Source organism: Protopterus annectens, chromosome 6.part1 (assembly GCF_019279795.1).
Source record: "Protopterus annectens isolate FY-2018-M chromosome 6.part1, PAN1.0, whole genome shotgun sequence".
Taxonomy (NCBI): Eukaryota; Metazoa; Chordata; order Ceratodontiformes; family Protopteridae; genus Protopterus; species Protopterus annectens.
The window spans coordinates 120,714,314-120,733,112 of NC_056738.1; the positions used below are offsets into that span (position 1 = coordinate 120,714,314).

The window sequence follows — 18,799 nt, forward strand, 5'->3', positions numbered from 1 at the left end:
CTTCCATAGTATCCCCATATATCCCAGCTTATTCACTTCATAGCTCTGACTAGAACCTTCTAGCCATATATAAACCAAACAAAAATATTGGCAAACTCTTCTACAAAAATTCAGTGTCCCAAACTTGGAATAGGCTTCCTGCTTACATCCGTAGCATAAATTTAAAAACTACTTCCTGAACTCAAGATCTTCCCCTCACAATAATCCACGTTAGTTTTCATTTCCAGTCCATTTCTCTTCCACCTCTCTTCTACTTTTTTCAGAATATTTTGTTCATATTCTCTCCTTTCTAGCATATGCAACCTTGAACAATTACCCTCTGTACAAAGAAAATTTCTCTCAATATGTAGAAAATTCTATATTGTTATTATGCCATCATGTAAAAGATAAGCTTATACTGGCTCTGCTTTCTCACATTGTGCAATTTATTTTTAAAAGTTGCAATTGTTAGTTCTTGTTGTTCTCCACTGGATGTATAGTCTATGTACTTTGTGTTTCAATACTGCATGTCAACATTTGTATTCTTTGTTTATATACTTTTTGTAAATAATTCATTATTCTGTAAATTGGAGCTTTTCTCCTCGGGTCTCCACTGAAAACAGGCCACATGGCTCAGCTGGACTAAACGGGTTAACAAATGACAAATGAATAAATAAAATGGACAGTCTGTGTCCCCATCCTCACCCAGGCGCACAAGCTATGGATAATGACTAAAAATATGAAATCGCGGTAATGGTAGAAGTGGATTTCTTTCACTGTGCTGCCAGGTTAACTCTCTGTGACAAAGTAAAGAGCTTGATAGTTTGGAAGGATCTATCTAAGTGTAAGGAGTTCTGGTCTTCCCTGCTGACTCTCACCAGCAAATGTCATACAAAATAGATGGATGCTTAAACAGTATAGTTACTAAGCTGAATTTACAAAAATGCCTGTCTATAAAGGTTCTAGAGAGAGGAAATAGAATGATCTGTTGTATATGTATCCATGAATTAGTAATAAATGCAGTCTGCTACCCAGTAAGGTTGAGAAAATAGCAACAAAAAGTACTGATGTCCCATTTCTCAAACACAGAGCTGTAGATAGGTTATTTGGCAGAGTACTTCTCTCTCCATTCTAAGTTGAGGACTAAAAATGGTTGTCTGCTCTGAAACTGTAGAGCACCACTTGTTACAAATATAAAAAAATGTTTCTACAGTTACAACCCCACATACTTCAGCACTTCAGCCATGGTTACAAATGCAGAATCAGCATTCACTTCTGAATACTGGTACTGCACTGTTGGCATCTGCCTAGTGCACCCCTCTACAGCTTGTGCACAAGGAAGACACCCGATTCACTGGTTCCCTATTAGAAGACTGAAGACGCATTCTTTCAAATGCGTTTTGGTCGAATTCAAAATTCTCAAATGGCAAAATATCAAGATGGCTTTTAAGCAAATTCTTCCCCTGGAAAAGAATTCACTTGGCCGCTTCGTTACGTTGCCGTTTTCGGCAATGTAGTGCATTCTCGGAGTTGGTATATTTAAGTAGGGGGGTGAGTGGGGCAAAACCTCCCACATTGGGGATGAAGCCCCCCCCCCCACTTAATGTAATGTTTAAAGTGTTTTATTTATTTATTTTTTGGAACAGCGATTTTTTTCCCTAGGAAAAAAAAATCGCTATTCTGACAGTTCGAAATTGTAAGCTTTCACTTACATAGGGTCAATTAATCATCATTCACTTTTTTAAGCATTCGGTGATCTAATATAGACCCGATTCACCCTGTACTTGCTGTTCCTTTGGTGAAGATAAGGATCTGAAGGAAAGAAACCAACTGTCTTGAACAGGGGGATGAGAACCTGATTTTGACCCAGATGTCTGGAGATCAAGTAGATGATTAGTCTGTCAGAGTGGATGAAAGTGAGTGGCCAGTGCTAGCAGACCAATCCTGGTGGGAGAGAAGCTGTGACAGAGACATGGTGACTATACTGATATTCAAAAGAAGTCGGATATCGTAGCAAATGTTCGCAGGCAGCATCTAGGCCATACATATGTGTGCCTGAGAAACTGTGTTTGTGCATGTGAGAGGGCATGTGTATGTCTTTGCGTGTAGCATCTGGATATCAGGCATATACAGGATTGAGCATGTTCAGGAGGCCAGTATTGTAAACAATGCAGTGAGCGGCCATGGAGGTGAGGTTATGGGGCAATTACATAAATACTCTACTTCACAGCTGGTGGAGGTACTATGTATTTCCCCATCTTGAAGATAATCAGGATCTACCCTTAATCACAAATGGCCCTAGCATAGAAAATGAAGCCAGACCCATATGTTGTTGGACTGAAGTTGCCCAAGGGCTGACAACACATTTTGTTTGAAGATAAAAACTAGATGGCATGGAGACATAGGAACCATACTCTAATAGCATTTTTAAAGGTGATTGGAAAGACGCTTATAGCAGGTGCAAGAATACGAAGATGCCTTCAAAAATATCTGACATTGAAAAGCAAAGGAGCTTAATATTCTATATTTATTTGTAATTAAATGGAGCATATCATATTCGTACTCACTGAATATACTGGCACAAGAAAGCTATTACAGATAATGACATTTTTTGTTCTCTTTTAGCTTTCCCTTATGAATAAGGAAATACATGCTCGGGAGTTGGATTTCCTACTTAGGTTTAACACAGAGCACAACTATAACAGCACCTTAGACTTTCTGTCCAATTCCAGCTGGAGTGCAATTAAGGTATGTTATATGCGTTATGCATCTAAATTTTTGTGTGTATAGATAGAGAAAGAGTGAGAGAGAGAAACAACAAATATTACATTCATAGAGGTCATATTTGAATGCACATGTATGAGTGAATGCATTTTACAGCTTTCTCTGAGTTATCACTTTAGTCTTACATGGTATTTTAAAGTGGAATTCTGCATTCCAGCATCAGGTATTACACAGAAAGCTGCATATAATTTGTATGCACTGTACTACATGCTGAATTACTGTGTTATAAGTTCTAGTGTACACCCATTATTTTCTATGTGTTTTTTTTAGGCAATGAGTTTCATGGATGAGTTTCGAGGTCTGGACCGGGACATTGAGGGATCACCAAAACGGTGGAAGAAGATCGTAGAATCAGAGTGTCCAGAAAAAGAAACATTCCCACAAGAATGGAAAAGTAAAAGCTCTTTACAGCGTTTGATTATAATGCGAGCCTTAAGACCAGACCGCATGACTTACGCAATTAGGTAAGACTATCAGGTTAAATCCTACACTCTAAAATTTCTGTTGACAAAATTATATGTTTACATTTTACAATTATAATTGCATTCATTACAGAAACTTTGTTGAGGAGAAACTGGGAACCAAATATGTAGAGGGAAGAAAAACTGAATTTGCTAAATCATTTAAAGAAAGTGGTCCTGACTGCCCTGTTTTCTTTATACTTTCTCCTGGAGTAGATCCACTAAAAGATGTGGAGTCATTAGGTAAGCAGTGGAAATTTCATTTATTTCAGTTTGGAATGTCTTAATAGTAGTTATAGCACACCCAGCTAAATTGCTATTGTTATTGAACAGGAGTTAATTAAAAGCATGTGAAATGAATGATGGACAGATCGTCTAATTCATGATTCTAAAAATATTAGTTCAGCTGGTCAAGTTCACATAAATCAGTGTTGCAGTGACTAAAACACAACTCAGGGAATGAATATTTCCTAAGCATTACTTAGTCCTGCCTTCTTCTAGGTATATCAACTGGTTATACTTGCAGATCATGACTCAGTGGACTGATTCAGTGAGTTGCATAACTACAGTGCAAAGCATTGCAGAGAATAATGCAAAAACTATTACTTAATATACTACTTTTTCTATAGCTCAAGAAAACATTGCATTTTGGATATCATGCTTGATCCCTAGAAGTAGAAAAAAGTGAAATGTACATTCTATCTGCATGAGACTCAATGTTTCAGAGAAGTGCATAAACAAATTACTTCATTCTAAAGATGTAAGTTGTAAAGGCCCTCAACACACACACACACACACACACACACACACACACACACACACACACACACACACACACACACACACACACACACTCACCAATGATCCTTACTTATGCTACAAATGTTTTCCAGTGATGGGTTGGATCCACAAGTCAATAGAATGCACAGGGTAGGAAAACTAAACAGTAGCTTAGATGCTACGGGCAGGCATAGCATTGTTAAGTTAAACTATCATCAAACAAAAGAGTGGATCCAAGACAAGCAGAGCAGAAGAGAGATATGATGAAGGGAAGTATAAAAATAAAGGTATTAGTGGCCTTTTCTGGTGTAGTGTATCAACAAAGAGTGTAAAAGGGGCCAATATTGCGGAATGTAAAGCAGGTAGCTTGCCCGGTACACCTGGCAACTATAATCTTAAAAGGCAGAGAAGGGTGCATTGTTGCTACATAGGTTCATAGGTAGGTACTAGGCTATTGGCCCTAGGGCCTATATAAGCCTAACCAAAAAGGTACCCTAGATTTCGCCACCCAAGAAAATTATTTTCCTGTGCCCCTGTCGAGCAGAGCCACAGAAGTGATCCCTGGGGTGAATTTCCTATCTCCCATCCAATCATCAAGATTTTTCTTGAAGAGTGCTAATGAGGAGCTTTGTTTGATATAGATAGGTAGTTTGTTCCAGAGTATGGGTAGTCTCTGGGACAAGAATCTATCCCTCCAGCATGTTCTGTTTATTGTTGTGACAAGGTTTAGGTCCCTAGAGCGTGTAGCTTGGAGGGATTGGGATTTCTTTAAGTGGAGCATGTCCAACAGCTCTGGGTTTGACACAGCTTTGTATGTTAGGCAGAGATCGCCTCTGTGTAGGTGATATGCAACGGAGTAAAGCTGAAGTTTTTTGAGAGGAAGCCATTAGACTTTATGAGGAAGCTATGAGGGATAAAAATAATAGTAGGAATGAATAACTTTGGGTCGTGAAGGAAGGGGACCACCAATAGAGAAAGGCAAGACAAAAGTGGAAAAATCTGGAGATGTGTGGTATTGGAGCCTTATCATATGATAGAAACCTCATTTGACTGAGACCATAAGACTGAAATTTCAAAAGACTGAAAAGTCACTTGACTGAAACCCATAATACTTAATTCCAACGTACTAAATTTTAAACTGGACCATATAAAACCAGACTAGGTGGAGGGCTACACCCACGCCCCCCAACTATATATACTAACTCCAGTATCACACTACAGTGAGGAAAAGGGCATAGTAATGGCAGCATGTAGACTACTGTAAGGTAACTGAAAGGTATATGCCCCCCACATCCCCTTCTTTAAATGTATTAACTTTATGGATGCAAACATAGGCAGAGAATGAGAAACACCAGCAAACCAAATAAAAAAATGACATTCTTCTTCATATAGCAGACCACTGCAGATTGCAATATAACCAATCTGCAGCTGAGTTATAAATGCCAAGTCAAAATGAAAGTCCTTAGCCCCTCACTCTGATTCCCTTCCAAGATGTTTAAAGAACTACTGAACATACATGTTTAATGAAAATTGTTCAAAATTGCAGTAACAGAAGTAGTACAAACCATTTGATGGGTGTGGTCTAATAACTAAAGATCTAATAGAGATGGCTGTGCAATGAAACACCATGATCCCTGTAATGATAGGATATACTGCCAGCTATGCCAGGAGAAATGGGACAGTGGATTTGTAACATATGCCAGCACAACTAGATGGAATTTTGTAAATAATTATATGTCATGTGTATATCAAGCTGATTTGTACAGATGCTTGTGCTAAAATGTATTTGTGAGGTTTGCTTGTGTAAAATATAGCAACAGTGCACCCTGCTGGAAGGAAAAGAAATGTACATCCATTATTTTAACTGTTTAAATGTATACATTGTAGCTGCACATACTGGAAGTGAAGAGGTTAATCTTAGTCCACGTGACTTTGCAAAACATAGCTGAAATTAAATTACTTTATGGGTTAAGCCATAAAGTTGTTATTCTACAGTTTTGAATGGAGCCAGAGATGCAATGTCTGTGCTAGATAATAGGTTGTAGCTCCTGTAGGAAGAGTGGAATGGTTTTATGATTTTATGACTTCCAGGAGATCTGAGCAAAGCACTGTCTGTGTATATGGTAACACATAGGTGTTAAAAACCTGTCAGATTCAGGCATACTGTTTTTCTATAACTATGTGAAACTTTCCATCTGTGTTATTTTTAATATTCCCTGTGACTGAAACTCTGGTGTTTACTGTAAATAGATATTTAGTATTTTCTTGTCCTTCTCTTATTTATTATTAAATATATTTAAACATTTCATTATGGATGGTCCTTTTTAGAAAATATTTAAGTTTTGAGAGTATTTGCATATATTTATTTGGTGATAACTCTGGCCACTCCTGAAAGCCTTGCTGTTTAGTCAGCATTATCATTTGTATTAATATTAATTTCACTCAGTATAATTGGGTACCCTTGTAAGAGCCTTAAAGTAGCTGGCAAGGGTTCTGGTGGCGGTGATAACTACCTTATAGTCTGGGCAGAAGGGTTACAACAGGTGAATCTGTGCCAGCCTTTCCCAGGTGTATATGTGCATGTATGTGTGTGTGTGTGTGTGTGTGTGAGCATGTAAATTAAATTTCAAAGAGTGTGTGTGTCAACTGCTTGGAGCAGGGATACAAAGCACTAATTCCACAGAGAGGGTGTGGGAGGACTTAGCTTAGGAACCCCAAATAAGGATTTCAACTCTTAGTTGTGCCAGTGGGGAGTCTTACAAGTGTGTTTCCTGGGTGCTCTTAAGGGAAATTGTGCTTGATGCAGAGAGGTATGCATCAGGAAGTACTGAGTGTATCCATTTGTATTCCAAGTGAACGTCCCTCTCCAGTGTCAATGGTGAGGATTCAGGCTCCTTGATTATTGGTCCAGCATGGGGACATCACAATCCCTTCTAATGCATATTTTAATACATTAAATTAAGTTGTGAAAATAAGAAAATCAATGTTTTGTCTTATATTTCGTCATCCTAGGCTCTTGTATGTTTATCCACAGTTATTACAAACAACCTCCATATTCCATAACAGTCTGCATGTGAAATAAGGCACTTCTGACTCACAGCTGCTCTCTAAAAGATTTTAGATCCTGTTTTGCATCTTCACTGCTTCTCCTGTGAACTATCAGGACATGACCTTTTGAAGAATAAAAATCCTCTATCACATCTCTTCAAGAACACAGCAACTATACAATCCCACTTGCACATATTAAAAAAATAATAAGTTTTGCAGGGGCAAGCCCTCTGTACTTCCCCTTATACCCCATTAGCTTACATGTACTAACTACACAGTTTCATGACAGTAGGGTTGGGATAAAATCCACAAAACAGTGCATATCGGTATTGTTCAAACAGATATAATACACAAAGTAAAGCAGATTTGACCAGTTGTGTTCAAGCAGTTAGAATCTGATCAAGTAGTCTTTTAAAGAGATGTAGAATAATGATGTTGCTCCAATAACATACTCTAATAGAATCCAGCAGAGAGTTTTCCCTGTTTAAATGTGAAAAAAAAAAATGAAGGGAAAAAGAGTCTGTTTAAGATTGGAAAATCAAAGAGATAGTAATTTCTATTTTTTAACCAGTTAGACTCACTCAACATATAGTCGTTTTTCATGGGTGACCCAGGAGCAATGTCTAGTTAAGTGACTTGCAAGCTTGGAAAATCAGAGAGATAATAATATGTATTTGTTAACTAGGTAGGTTCATTGGACACAAAGCTGCTTTTCAGGGGTGACCCAGGTGCAATGTCTGGTTAAGTGATTAAGTCACATAATAGGCAAACAACAGCTGTGGGAATTAAATCCCACACCACATGAACCACAGCTTGCAAACGTAACCTCTGTGCAAAATGCCAGCTCTCAAATTCTTTAAAATCCAGAACATTGGGTTGTATTCCATAATCAAGAAAGGAATCATACAGTTATTTTATATAATTTTATTACTAATGCTATTTTTCTGAAATATTGGCTGTCCAGTCAAAAAGAAAAAGAAAAAAGAAAAATCCATGCTATGGGAAAAGCTCCTTTCCCACAAGGAACATCAACCACAGGACCTGTTATACTAGGTTGGGATGAAATATGTAGTGGAACAGGATACTAGATTGTCGACCCAAGGAAAACCAGTTAATTAGGTCCACTAATTTAAATGCCCCTATTCACAAATAGTAGCAGTGATTTCAAGTGCCAGTAACTGAGCATTCCTATTTAACCATCTACCTGCTGACTGGAGATCATGCAAGAGGAAACAGTTGATATTACATACTATCAACTCTTTCCTATCTTTCAAGCAGTTAATGTATACAAGAAGCAGGAAGTTGTGGACAACACAAGGCAGCTTCCCAGCTGTAATTTTTTTTGTTTTTGTTGTTTTTGGTTCTCTTTGTATTGTGCTTCTGGAGTGTTACTTGATAAGTTTTTTTTCTGTGTGTGTATAGTCATTTCTGATGGTACAGTCACAGGGCTTCTGATGTCTGTTGACTTTTAATAGATGGAGTGTGATTTATTGGTTCACAGGTATTTGTCCTACAGTTAATCCACCCTTAATCATCCATAAAACCCCTGGACAGAGGGTGTGAGGAGTGGTTTAATATGTACATTTTTTATTTCAAATAACATTTTGTACATTTGCTTTTACCTACCCTTTGTGTGTGTGTGTGTGTGTGTGTGTGTGTGTGTGTGTGTGTGTGTGTGTGTGTGTGTGTGTGTCTGTGTGTGTGTGTGTGTGTGTGTGTGTGTGTGTGTGTGTGTGTGTGTGTGTGTGTGGTATGAGTGAGTGAATGTGTCTGTTCAATGTACTGCTTACTGCTTATGACACAGCAGCACACACAAAGCAAATTCAAGTTGTGTACTTTTTTGCATGTTGTGGTGACTAGTTATTTGTTGTCGCTGCCTTCCTTTTTATTACTACAGAGCACTCTGTGTGGATATTTTAATACATTAACTTACTCTGAGGAAAAAGGGTAAATCAAAGTTATAGCAGGACTAGAAATTATTCATACAATAATTAAGATCATCAAGTCTGAGTAGAATATTACAAGAATCTATGATATACAATTTGGGCCCACAACAGAGCATGAAGATTTCCTGACTGTGCTCCAGGATATAAAAATAACAAAAATTCAGGCTTTATGGGAGATTTTAGCTACTCAAACATCAACTGAGTAAAACTGCTCAACATCTAATAAATATGCGAAATACTGTTTTATGTTAATTAAAACAACAACTTGGAACAAATTGTTTGTGATCCAGCTTAGAATGGCAATATCTTAGATATAATTTTAATAAACCTAGGATATTTTTGCTCTTTACTCGTGATTATTCCCACTGCAGTTAACACAGATCATGATGCTGTCACCTTTAACTAACAGTAAAATGAAAACTATTCATAAATAAATCATCCCTCCCAGACCTTACCAATAGAATATAATATATAGTAAATTACTTAATTACAAACAGATCCAAATGTTATCCTGTATAAGCCAAATGAGTCTGCTGTACCATGTGTGGAATACAGGGAAAATACAATCACTATGACCTGGATGACTCAAGTATGAACAATAGCTTGAAATGCTGGAAAAGCCAATTGTGGGGATGGGAATGTGCAGCCAGTATCAGCACACCCATTCTGGAGTTGAAGGAGAAATGGTTCTGGTCAGGTGATCACCACCATGCAAAAGAAATCATGTACAGTACTGAACAGCCATAGGCTGGAAGGTCTGAGGTTGGCACTGACAAGCTGCTGACAGTAGTCTTCACTGACATTTATGTAGCAGCATGCATGTGAATGAGCAAGGTACAGGCTCCTGCCACAGTGATGTGGATGCTCAACTGCTCATGTTAGCCCACTGTGGAGAGGCTAGGCCTTGTTAGAATGCTTGGACATCTATTCTAATGATGGCCCCTTGGAGAAAATACTGTGACAGGCTTGGAGAAGTATCAGTAGTGTGGGGGCTGAGGCAGGAAGAGAATCAGTTGTGATATCAGCCCTCTGTAATGGGTCTCTTGGGCTACTAATCCAGATAATCTGGGAAGGGAGGAGATTGGCCACAAGAGAGCTGAAGGCTAACAGATGGCAATAACACAAACAGTCTTCATGCTTGCTGATGACTTCATCAAGTTTACTGTATCTCAAGTCAGTAATGAAATGTCACTGATAAGGAAAAATGATAAGTGATTCATTGGGACCTGATGGTCACCTGGTGGGAAGGCAGAAAACATACACAGAAAAAGGGTCTGCTCTGTATACTTTCAGTGAGTTATATAATATTAGTAACTTTTGCATTAATAAATAAATAGGAAGGCACAGATATACAGAGACATTCAATAAAAAAACTTTGGTAGAATCACAAAACTAGTAAAATATACAAAGATAATAAGATATACAGCAGAAAAATATACTTCCTAGCTTTTAAAATTATCCTAGTAATAAAATAAGCTATAGTAAATAAAGTACAGCAGCTACCTTTTGTATCAAATCTTCCATCTGTAGCTTTATAATCAGCTTGGTCTCAAAGGTTAAAGGCAATAATAAGGAATTCTTGAATTACATCAGAAACCTGAAAGGGAAAATTATTACTATAACATGCTATCAATTAACAATTGTGCTCGCAGAAATTCACAATAAGCAAATAATTATGTCAGAGACCTGTAGAGACAAGAAAGATGCCCCTATGTAGCTACAGATATAACTGCTGCACAAGTAAAAGTAAAAAAAAATCAGCTTCAATAGCACCAGATAACATACACAGTGATTTTCTTTGCAAAATAAAGGATGACTTGAATAAACACTTCAGTTTAGTACTTAGTAAAATGTTGGCATGTAGTTTTGTCCCTGACCAATAGTGACAGACTGTATTTTTGCAGATTCATAAGGGGGCTACAACAGACTCTTAACAATTTTAGATCCATTTCTACACAGAAAAGTGGGAAATGGGCTATAGATTACAGAATATGGTGATGATTGCAAGCTGGTTAACATAATTGCTTCACGCCTTTAAAAATATCTAGGAACTGTCCTAGACAATAGCTTAAATTGATCTATGTGTATCTACCAAAGTTAGGAATACATATTCTGCAGCCCATCTTGGTCTAAAGGTCATGTCTATTTACTCAAAGGAAGATTATTACCACTGATTTTACTCATTACTGAAATACAATTACTGCATTTTGTAGCTTTCAAACAAGCCACTTAAAGGATCTTGAACATGTACAGTAATTTCTCACTAAAAGAATCAGTAGGATTGGAAAACCTGAACTGTTCAGGAAGACATTAGCAACTGTGATTATATTCTGTTTCTTATGCTTACTGATTCGTGACCTCTAACTGGTGTATAAGGCAGTGTCTAATCCAGATCTATCTGAAAGTTTATGCCTGGAATGAGTTGCTGGGGGAGAGTGCAAACATAAATTACATGGTTATACATAGGAAATCGAAAATAGCATGATGTTGCAGTAGTCAGTCTTCCTGAAGGTCAGTTTGGTTGTAAGCTTGACAAGTGAAACTATGAACACAGACTGGTAGGAGTGGTTTCACTGTCTTTACAAGCTAGATCTTTCATTTTTGAGAGTTACAAAACTGAGAGATGTCAGAATCTGTTTACTTTTAGAGGTGTAGAAACGCTAAATTTCACAGCAGTTCTTTGAAAACAGCTACATAGACTGGAGGAGATTTATGGTGGCTGATTTTAGTGACACAGAGATTTAGTGCCACCCAGCTTCCTGTCAGCCAATGCAGCCTTATGATATAACTTCCTTTATTACTCTGGCACATCTATACTTATCAAACGCTGATTTGTAAACAACATATTTGTTATTTCTTTGATTGCAAAACTCTGCTGCACTTAGCCAAGCTGTGTATTTTTGTAGTGTAATGGCCATAGTGCTGCACTCTTCAGAGAAACATTACACAAATTAAAATTCTTCCTTATCTGCCAACACCTGTCAGCTTTGTGGAAACAGAAGTACTGCTACAAGCAGGTACAACAAGAGTAGCACTATCCTCACCTAAACAAAGTCAGAGATTTCCTGAGGCGACTGGGGTTGATAGGGGTGAAATTGGAGCTAAATTTATCTTCTAGCAAATATGCTATATCCCCTGGTTAGGTATAGGAAATTCCATTTACTATTAGTTCAGCACACTGTTGGGTGTTCCCTTTAACTCATTCCCTCCAATGGAGCTCTGGAAGTTTGCACTGTAACTTCCAATGGACAGAGCCTAAGCTTTTTTGACAAGAACAAATTATATCCTCACATTTCAAACACATTTTCATATCTCTGGAACCATAGGAGTTACTAAAGAAGTGTAAATTGCAAACTCTTCAGCACAAACTATTTTTATAGTGATGGTATTCTTTAGGTTCCAGATCTTAACCTGGATTTTATAAGTCACAGTAAACACAGTGCCTATTAAGTTTATAATATTCTGTAAACAACTCACAATATCTCAGCAACTGTCAAGTTACACACATACTGTCAGAAGCATTTTGTTACAGCATTGGTAACACTCCCTTAAGAAAAGACCCAGTGGTAATGGACTTTGGAACTCAGGTTGACAGTAACCTGAACTTTGATCATCATGTGTCCATGGCAGTGAGAAAATCGTTCAATGTGGCTCTGCTTACACATAAGGGCATGCCATCCAGATCTAAGGAGATCATAGTGCCACTATACTCAGTCTTCATTAGATCAAAAATTGAGAGCAATGCAGCCTTTGGCTTGTACCTCACCAGATGTTTGCAACAGCTGGAGCAGCAACAGAGGTTCTTGACTAAAAGAATAGAGTGAGTAAATAATATGTCCTATGTGGACAACCTCAAAGCCATCCCCCTGTACTCAGTCTCCTAAAGACTACTGAGGGATGATCTATTCCTAACCTACAATTCATTCTCCAGCCTAGCCCTGATGGATCTGCTGCACATTTGCAAAGCAAACAGCTCTAGACTTACCCAATCTAAACCTCATCTGTGACAAACAAAACATGCTGAAGGGAAGGTATGTGTCTCAGAGATTATCCCCTCTCTGGATGTGAAACAGTGCTCTTCCCTAAGCCTATTCAAATGCAGTTTGGAACAATGGATGGGAAAGTGTAAGTTCACCACTGGCTTGTTGCCTGTGGCCCTTTCAGACAGGGGCAGGTTTTTAGATGCCATAAGGCATAGGGATATACCAAAGCCATTCTAGTCCATGGGCATCGATAATTGTGAAAATTGGGGCATGGATGGCTAGGCTTAAAAAGGCTCTAGGGCCATTAGCCTAGTAACCTCCTATGACCCTAAGAAGTGCTTGCCAGTCTGTAGTAAAAGGTGTTGTTAGGTGACAGAGCATGTCAGTTAAATGTCTGTTTAAAGACCTATTACATCAGTTGAGTTTAATGTTATTGGTGTCACAAACTTGGACCTGCTTTTTTATGCAAGCCATACTGACATCTGGAAAATGCTATTATAGAATTCACAATGGCTTGCCTCTCTGAAAAGCAGAAAGCAGGATTCTAGAAAATAAATTTAACTGATATGCAGGGAAGCATTTATACTAATAGGGTGAAAAAATGTGGCTGAAATGGTGACAGTAATGCATGAGGGAGTGACGAGCATTCATGCAGTCTCAGAGACATGATACACAAATTGTAAGGGACACATTCATAGATATGACAACAAAATATAAAGGAAGGAACAAGATGAAATAATCAGAGATGTAGCTTACTACAGAAGGAAGGGTATTTATCAACAGAGATTGTAGGAAACTGAGAAAAAATAAAGCACTGTTGGTCACCACTGTGACCTGAAAAAGCAACAGAGAAATAGTAAAAGCTACATGCAAGCCATCTAACTTAGGGGTTAAAAAGGAGACTAAGACTTGACTGTGACTGATCAGGGAAAGATGCTACTGTTGAGAGACTTGAATATGTCAGATATAAATTGTTATTAAACATTTAAGAACAAAGCAGCTAACCATAACACATGTATATCTTACTTTCTCAAATCTCTGATGTTGGTACAAAATTTCCATTTAGTGTACAATCCCATATCTAGCCTATTTTCATGTTGTTATAGGCTAACTCCAAAGAAGGAGGAGAAGACTGCAGAGTGTCCTTGCTATGTATATGATACTTTGTTTTCTCTCTTCCTCCCATCAGAGCAAATGATGCCACTTGTCTTTCTAGAAGACAGATTAAATACCATACTTAAATGAATAAAGAAAAAATGTCTGAGACTTATCTCAGTCAAGACTATGATAGTGAAGACTCATGGCAGGTATAAGCCACCAGTCACTCCTGCTCTCTACCTGAATATCATTTGCTGTGTAAATTTATTTGTGCCTGCCTCAGATGTGTAATGCCTATGTGATGCTCAATGCAAGGTTTACATTTAATGACAAAATGTCTGCCCTTGTCAGATCTTGCTGTTAGCATCAGAAGAATATGTCCTGAATCAAGCAGGTTTTAATGCTCAAAGGCATACCTATTGTGGTTTGGTTACTTCATGGTTGGATTACACTAATACTTTATACTCTGGGATTTGATAGGTTGCTGGTACAGAATTCTGCAGCAAGGCTAGTGCTGGGAGTATCCCATCACTGCTATATTATACCAGGACTGTGGAATCAGTACTGTCTCAAATGATATACAGTTTAACCTTCAAGGTCCTTCAGGTGATCTATCAGTCCATGTGGAGAGTTGATCCTGCTTAAAATAAAATGAATGAAAATTCACCACAAAACACATTTTACAATATAGCACATATTTATGCTCATAGGCTGTTACAAGGCAATTGACCAGAAAGATCATTTGCAGTCTAGCCACTGCATTTCTCACTGATTGCTACCCCTTTTCATAAGGGCTTGTGGGCAAACCCAAGGATGCATTTGGTGTTGTTTCCTATACAATCATCCAGGTTGTAGTTGAGGAGGACAAGAGAACTACTCTGTTTAATATGAAGAAAGGGTCTCTTCCAGAGGGGAGGAAATTTTTGAGTACGGTATTTATCATACTTTCAGGTTCGGTTTATGTTACTGCGAAGATTAAGCTCTTATGTACTGGTATTTATGGTACTGCTAGTTTTGTCATCATGAAGGAGCTTACTCAGAAAATGGATATTTCTTGCCTTGTAGCCCAGACAGAGGTCACACCTAAGCAATATGTACAACACAGAGAAGAGAGACTTTCAAGGAGTTCTGCATACAAAATAGAACTCAGGTCCTTGACATTCTTTTTGAGGAAATATCGGGATCTTTCTAATTGTATCATATGTCTGGACTTTGTATTCAGTTATGAGCCTAATAAATGATGAGTAGCGATGTATAATAACATCCTTGGTCCTAAAGGAAATGCCCCTAATAATTAGCTGAGCTAAATAGAAATGGTTCTCAAAGGAGAGCTTATCATTAACAGGTCTCTGAGAACTGTGTCTTTTGTTTGAGTGGGGATACCAGATATGTGCTAAGATCAGTGGTGATCCCTGCTCACCAAAGAATATGATACTTCATTTTTTGGCATTTAGTTAAAGCCCATAGTTATGGCACCACACACATCTTTCTTGTAGAATCTCTAAGTTCCCAGGAGAGCTGATGATAGCTCCAGGTTTTTTGGCCATCGGTAAAGTTTTTCAGTAAAAAGCTTTTGACATCAGTGAAGTAAATACCAAACAGGAGCAATCCCGGTACCAAGCCATAGAAGACACCACAGGTGCAAAGCCATTTTGATGAGAGTGTGCTCCTAATCTTACTTTGTTGGTGGTCTGTCTATGAGCCAGTTTGCTATCCATTAGTTAACATAAGTGTAGACACCTTTAGTTTGATAAGTTTGTCTATGATACCTGATTGAGGAATGATGTTGAACACCCTGGCTATGTCAGAGTAAGCCATGTACATTGACTTGCCATAATCCAATGTCTCAGTAACTTTTTGAATGAAGCAAAATAGATTAAGCAAACAGGATATACCCTTCAAAAAATCAAACTGATTTGGGTCAAGAGATTTTAGGCTGTAGATGTCCATGTTATTGAGGACTTTAATAATGGGTTTCATTCTCTTACAGATAAGGTCTGTGAGGCTTATGGGTCTATAGTTTCTAGGATTAATGGTGTGATCTCTGTTAGACACCTGCAACAACTGGAGAGGCTGCAAAAGTACTTCACAAAGAGGATCCTAGGCCTTAAACACTTGTCCTATATGGACAGACTCAAAAAATTCCAACTATCCTTTGTCGCATTTCACCTACATAGAGGCGATGTCTGCTTGACTTACAAAGCCATGTCTGACCCATTAGAAATGCTACAGCTAAAGAAATCCCAATCCCGTCACACCATACGCTCCGGAGACCTCAACCTCATTACTACAATCAACAGAATGTGCTGGAGGGACAGGTTCATAACCCAGAGACTGCCCGTGCTATGAAATAGACTTCTCATACATGTCAAACAGAGCACCTCACTGGCCCTCTTCAAGAGAAATCTTGATGAGTGGATGGGAAATAGAAAATTCACCCTGAGGATCACTCCAGTGGCTCTACTCGACAGAGGCACTGGGAACTAAGGTCGGGTGGCACGATGCCAGGTTAATCCTATGGGCTAGGCTGGTAAAGGTTCCAGGGCCATTAGCCTAGTACACACCTATGAACATATGAACCTATGTAAGGGGATGACCACCAATGTTTTCTAAGCCTCAGGCACAAAGCTTTATACAGGCTGAGGTTAAGCTTACTATGGAATGGGTCAGTAAGAGTGTTAATTACTGGCAAGGAAGCATCCCTATACACTGTCAGGTGATAAACATCAAGTGTTTTTCACCTCTGAGAATGTATTAAAGAATTGTTTATGGCTGATGCTGGTGGAGAACTGACGAGATGTCAAGCATGTGTAGGCTAGGTAGAGATAAGGGGGAAAAGTCTGAACTGAATTTGTCTTCTAGTAGTTCTGCTTTGTCTTCAGGGAACAGTAGGTAGAGCCATTATATATCATCTCAGAACATTGATGGATGTTGTTTCTAAAGTTCTTGATATAATTAAAGAAGGACTTGGGGTCATAGTTGACAGACAAAGCAAAATTTGTTTTTTTTTCTAAGCTCTTTTGATTAAATCTTTGAGCTCAGTTTTGAGGTGTGGGGTTTTCAGTTTACTCTTAAAGTTTTTTTCTCCTGTTATAGACCTTTTAATGTGTTCCACCAAAGAGTTTATTATTATACTTGGAAGTGGGGGGGGTCTTACTGGGGATCTGGAGAAAGAGGGAGAAACCAGCTCCAGATTGACTGTGATCTTTATGTGCTCTTAAGGGAAATTGCACTTCACTGTGTGTCTACTTGCCATCCTCCTAGTGTGTACGTACTCCCACTGTTGCCAGTGGTGAGGATTGAAACTCCTTGATTACTAGGCCAGTAAAGCTGTAACTGCTGTTTCTGATTACTTAAATTATAATACTGTAAAAAACTGTCTTTTAGAGTGCTTTAAGTTAACATCTGAAGCTTATAGGAAAAAGTTTCATGAGCACAGATGCAAGACAGATGAAAGTGCATGTGAATATTATGGTGAACTATGCACTTATTTTCATAGGTGGGTGAGCTGATGTCAGGTAACCACTTTTGAAGGGCTGGCAGACATTTTGGTGAGGGAACAAGCCCTTAGCACTTTATCTGAGGACATGAGACTCTGGTTAGCAGATGGACAATGCAGTACTGCAGATGAGTTGGGGAAGAAGGGAGACCTATATTTAGCAAGCAGGGCATCAGTGCACAGGAAAGGGATACCCAGTGCTGCTCATGGGTCTAAGGGAACCCATGGTGGGCAGCCTAGATAGCCCCAACAGAGTCTGCCAATAGCAAGGGAAGCCACTAATCCAGGTACACATCCAGGACCAAGGGCTAAAATGCTTTAAATCCAACCAGTGGGGCCATGTAGAATATAGATGTCCACAGAGACAAGGTGGGAAACAAAAGCTGGGAGAACCAGTAAGTGGGAATTACAAAATGTCAGCAGTAAGTTGTCTTGAGACAACAAGGGTACCAAACTACCACAAGAGGTTATATCTTATCTTAGTGGGTGGGAAAGAGGCCAGTGCTAAGAAAGACACAGCCTCTGACCTAACCATTGTGAGGCCTGCAATGGTTAAAGAGGAGCACTACTTGCTTGAGCAATCTACTCCAGTCAGAGCTTTAGGAGGGACCCCATTCCAAATACCTTTGACTAGGGTTCATCTTGTCTGGGAGGGTAAAAAAGGAATCAAGCAAGTAGGTGTGTTTGAGGATATCCCTGCAGATGTTCTGATAGGGAATGATTTTGATAATGCAGTACCCTGTGTGCATGCAGTTATACAGAGTCAGGCTTTAAGACAAGCATGTGGGTCTGGTAGCCTAGGGGAGACCCAGCAGATGGCACATTTGCAGCCAGGACTGGTAAGGTCGTTACTGCAGGGAGCGACCTACCCAGTAGCAGTGAGACTGAAGGTGAGCCACAGCTGCTTGTGGGTACTGATGTTCCCTTGGACAAAGTGACTGCAAGGACAGAGGTGAGTAGTAGTACCCAGGCTGAGAGTGAGTTACCACTGTCAGAGGGTGCCAGATTTCCTGTGGACAGGGAGCTGGGAAGGGTGACAAAGAGAGAGTTGAGACAGGCTCAGCTCTCAGACTCTAAATTACAAGGCCTGAGGGAGGTAGCTAGTGGGGCACCTGATTCTTAAGGGAAAGGGAAATCTGCATACTGGGACAAAGAGTTATTGTATAGGGAGTGGACCCCTGACAGAGGGTTAGAGGGTGAGAGAATACAGCAGTTGGTAGT

General features: G+C 39.0%; 1 protein-coding gene across 1 annotated transcript in view; it reads left to right on the forward strand.

Moving 5' to 3' along the window:
• Positions 1 to 18,799, forward strand: part of LOC122805262 (dynein axonemal heavy chain 11-like) — a 4,596,980-nt gene that overhangs the window by 3,919,648 nt on the left and 658,533 nt on the right. Inside the window, exons 67-69 of the mRNA XM_044075350.1 lie at positions 2,605 to 2,727; positions 3,034 to 3,227; positions 3,319 to 3,467. Coding sequence (XP_043931285.1) covers positions 2,605 to 2,727; positions 3,034 to 3,227; positions 3,319 to 3,467 — 466 coding nt within the window. The remainder of the gene's footprint in view (positions 1 to 2,604; positions 2,728 to 3,033; positions 3,228 to 3,318; positions 3,468 to 18,799) is intronic.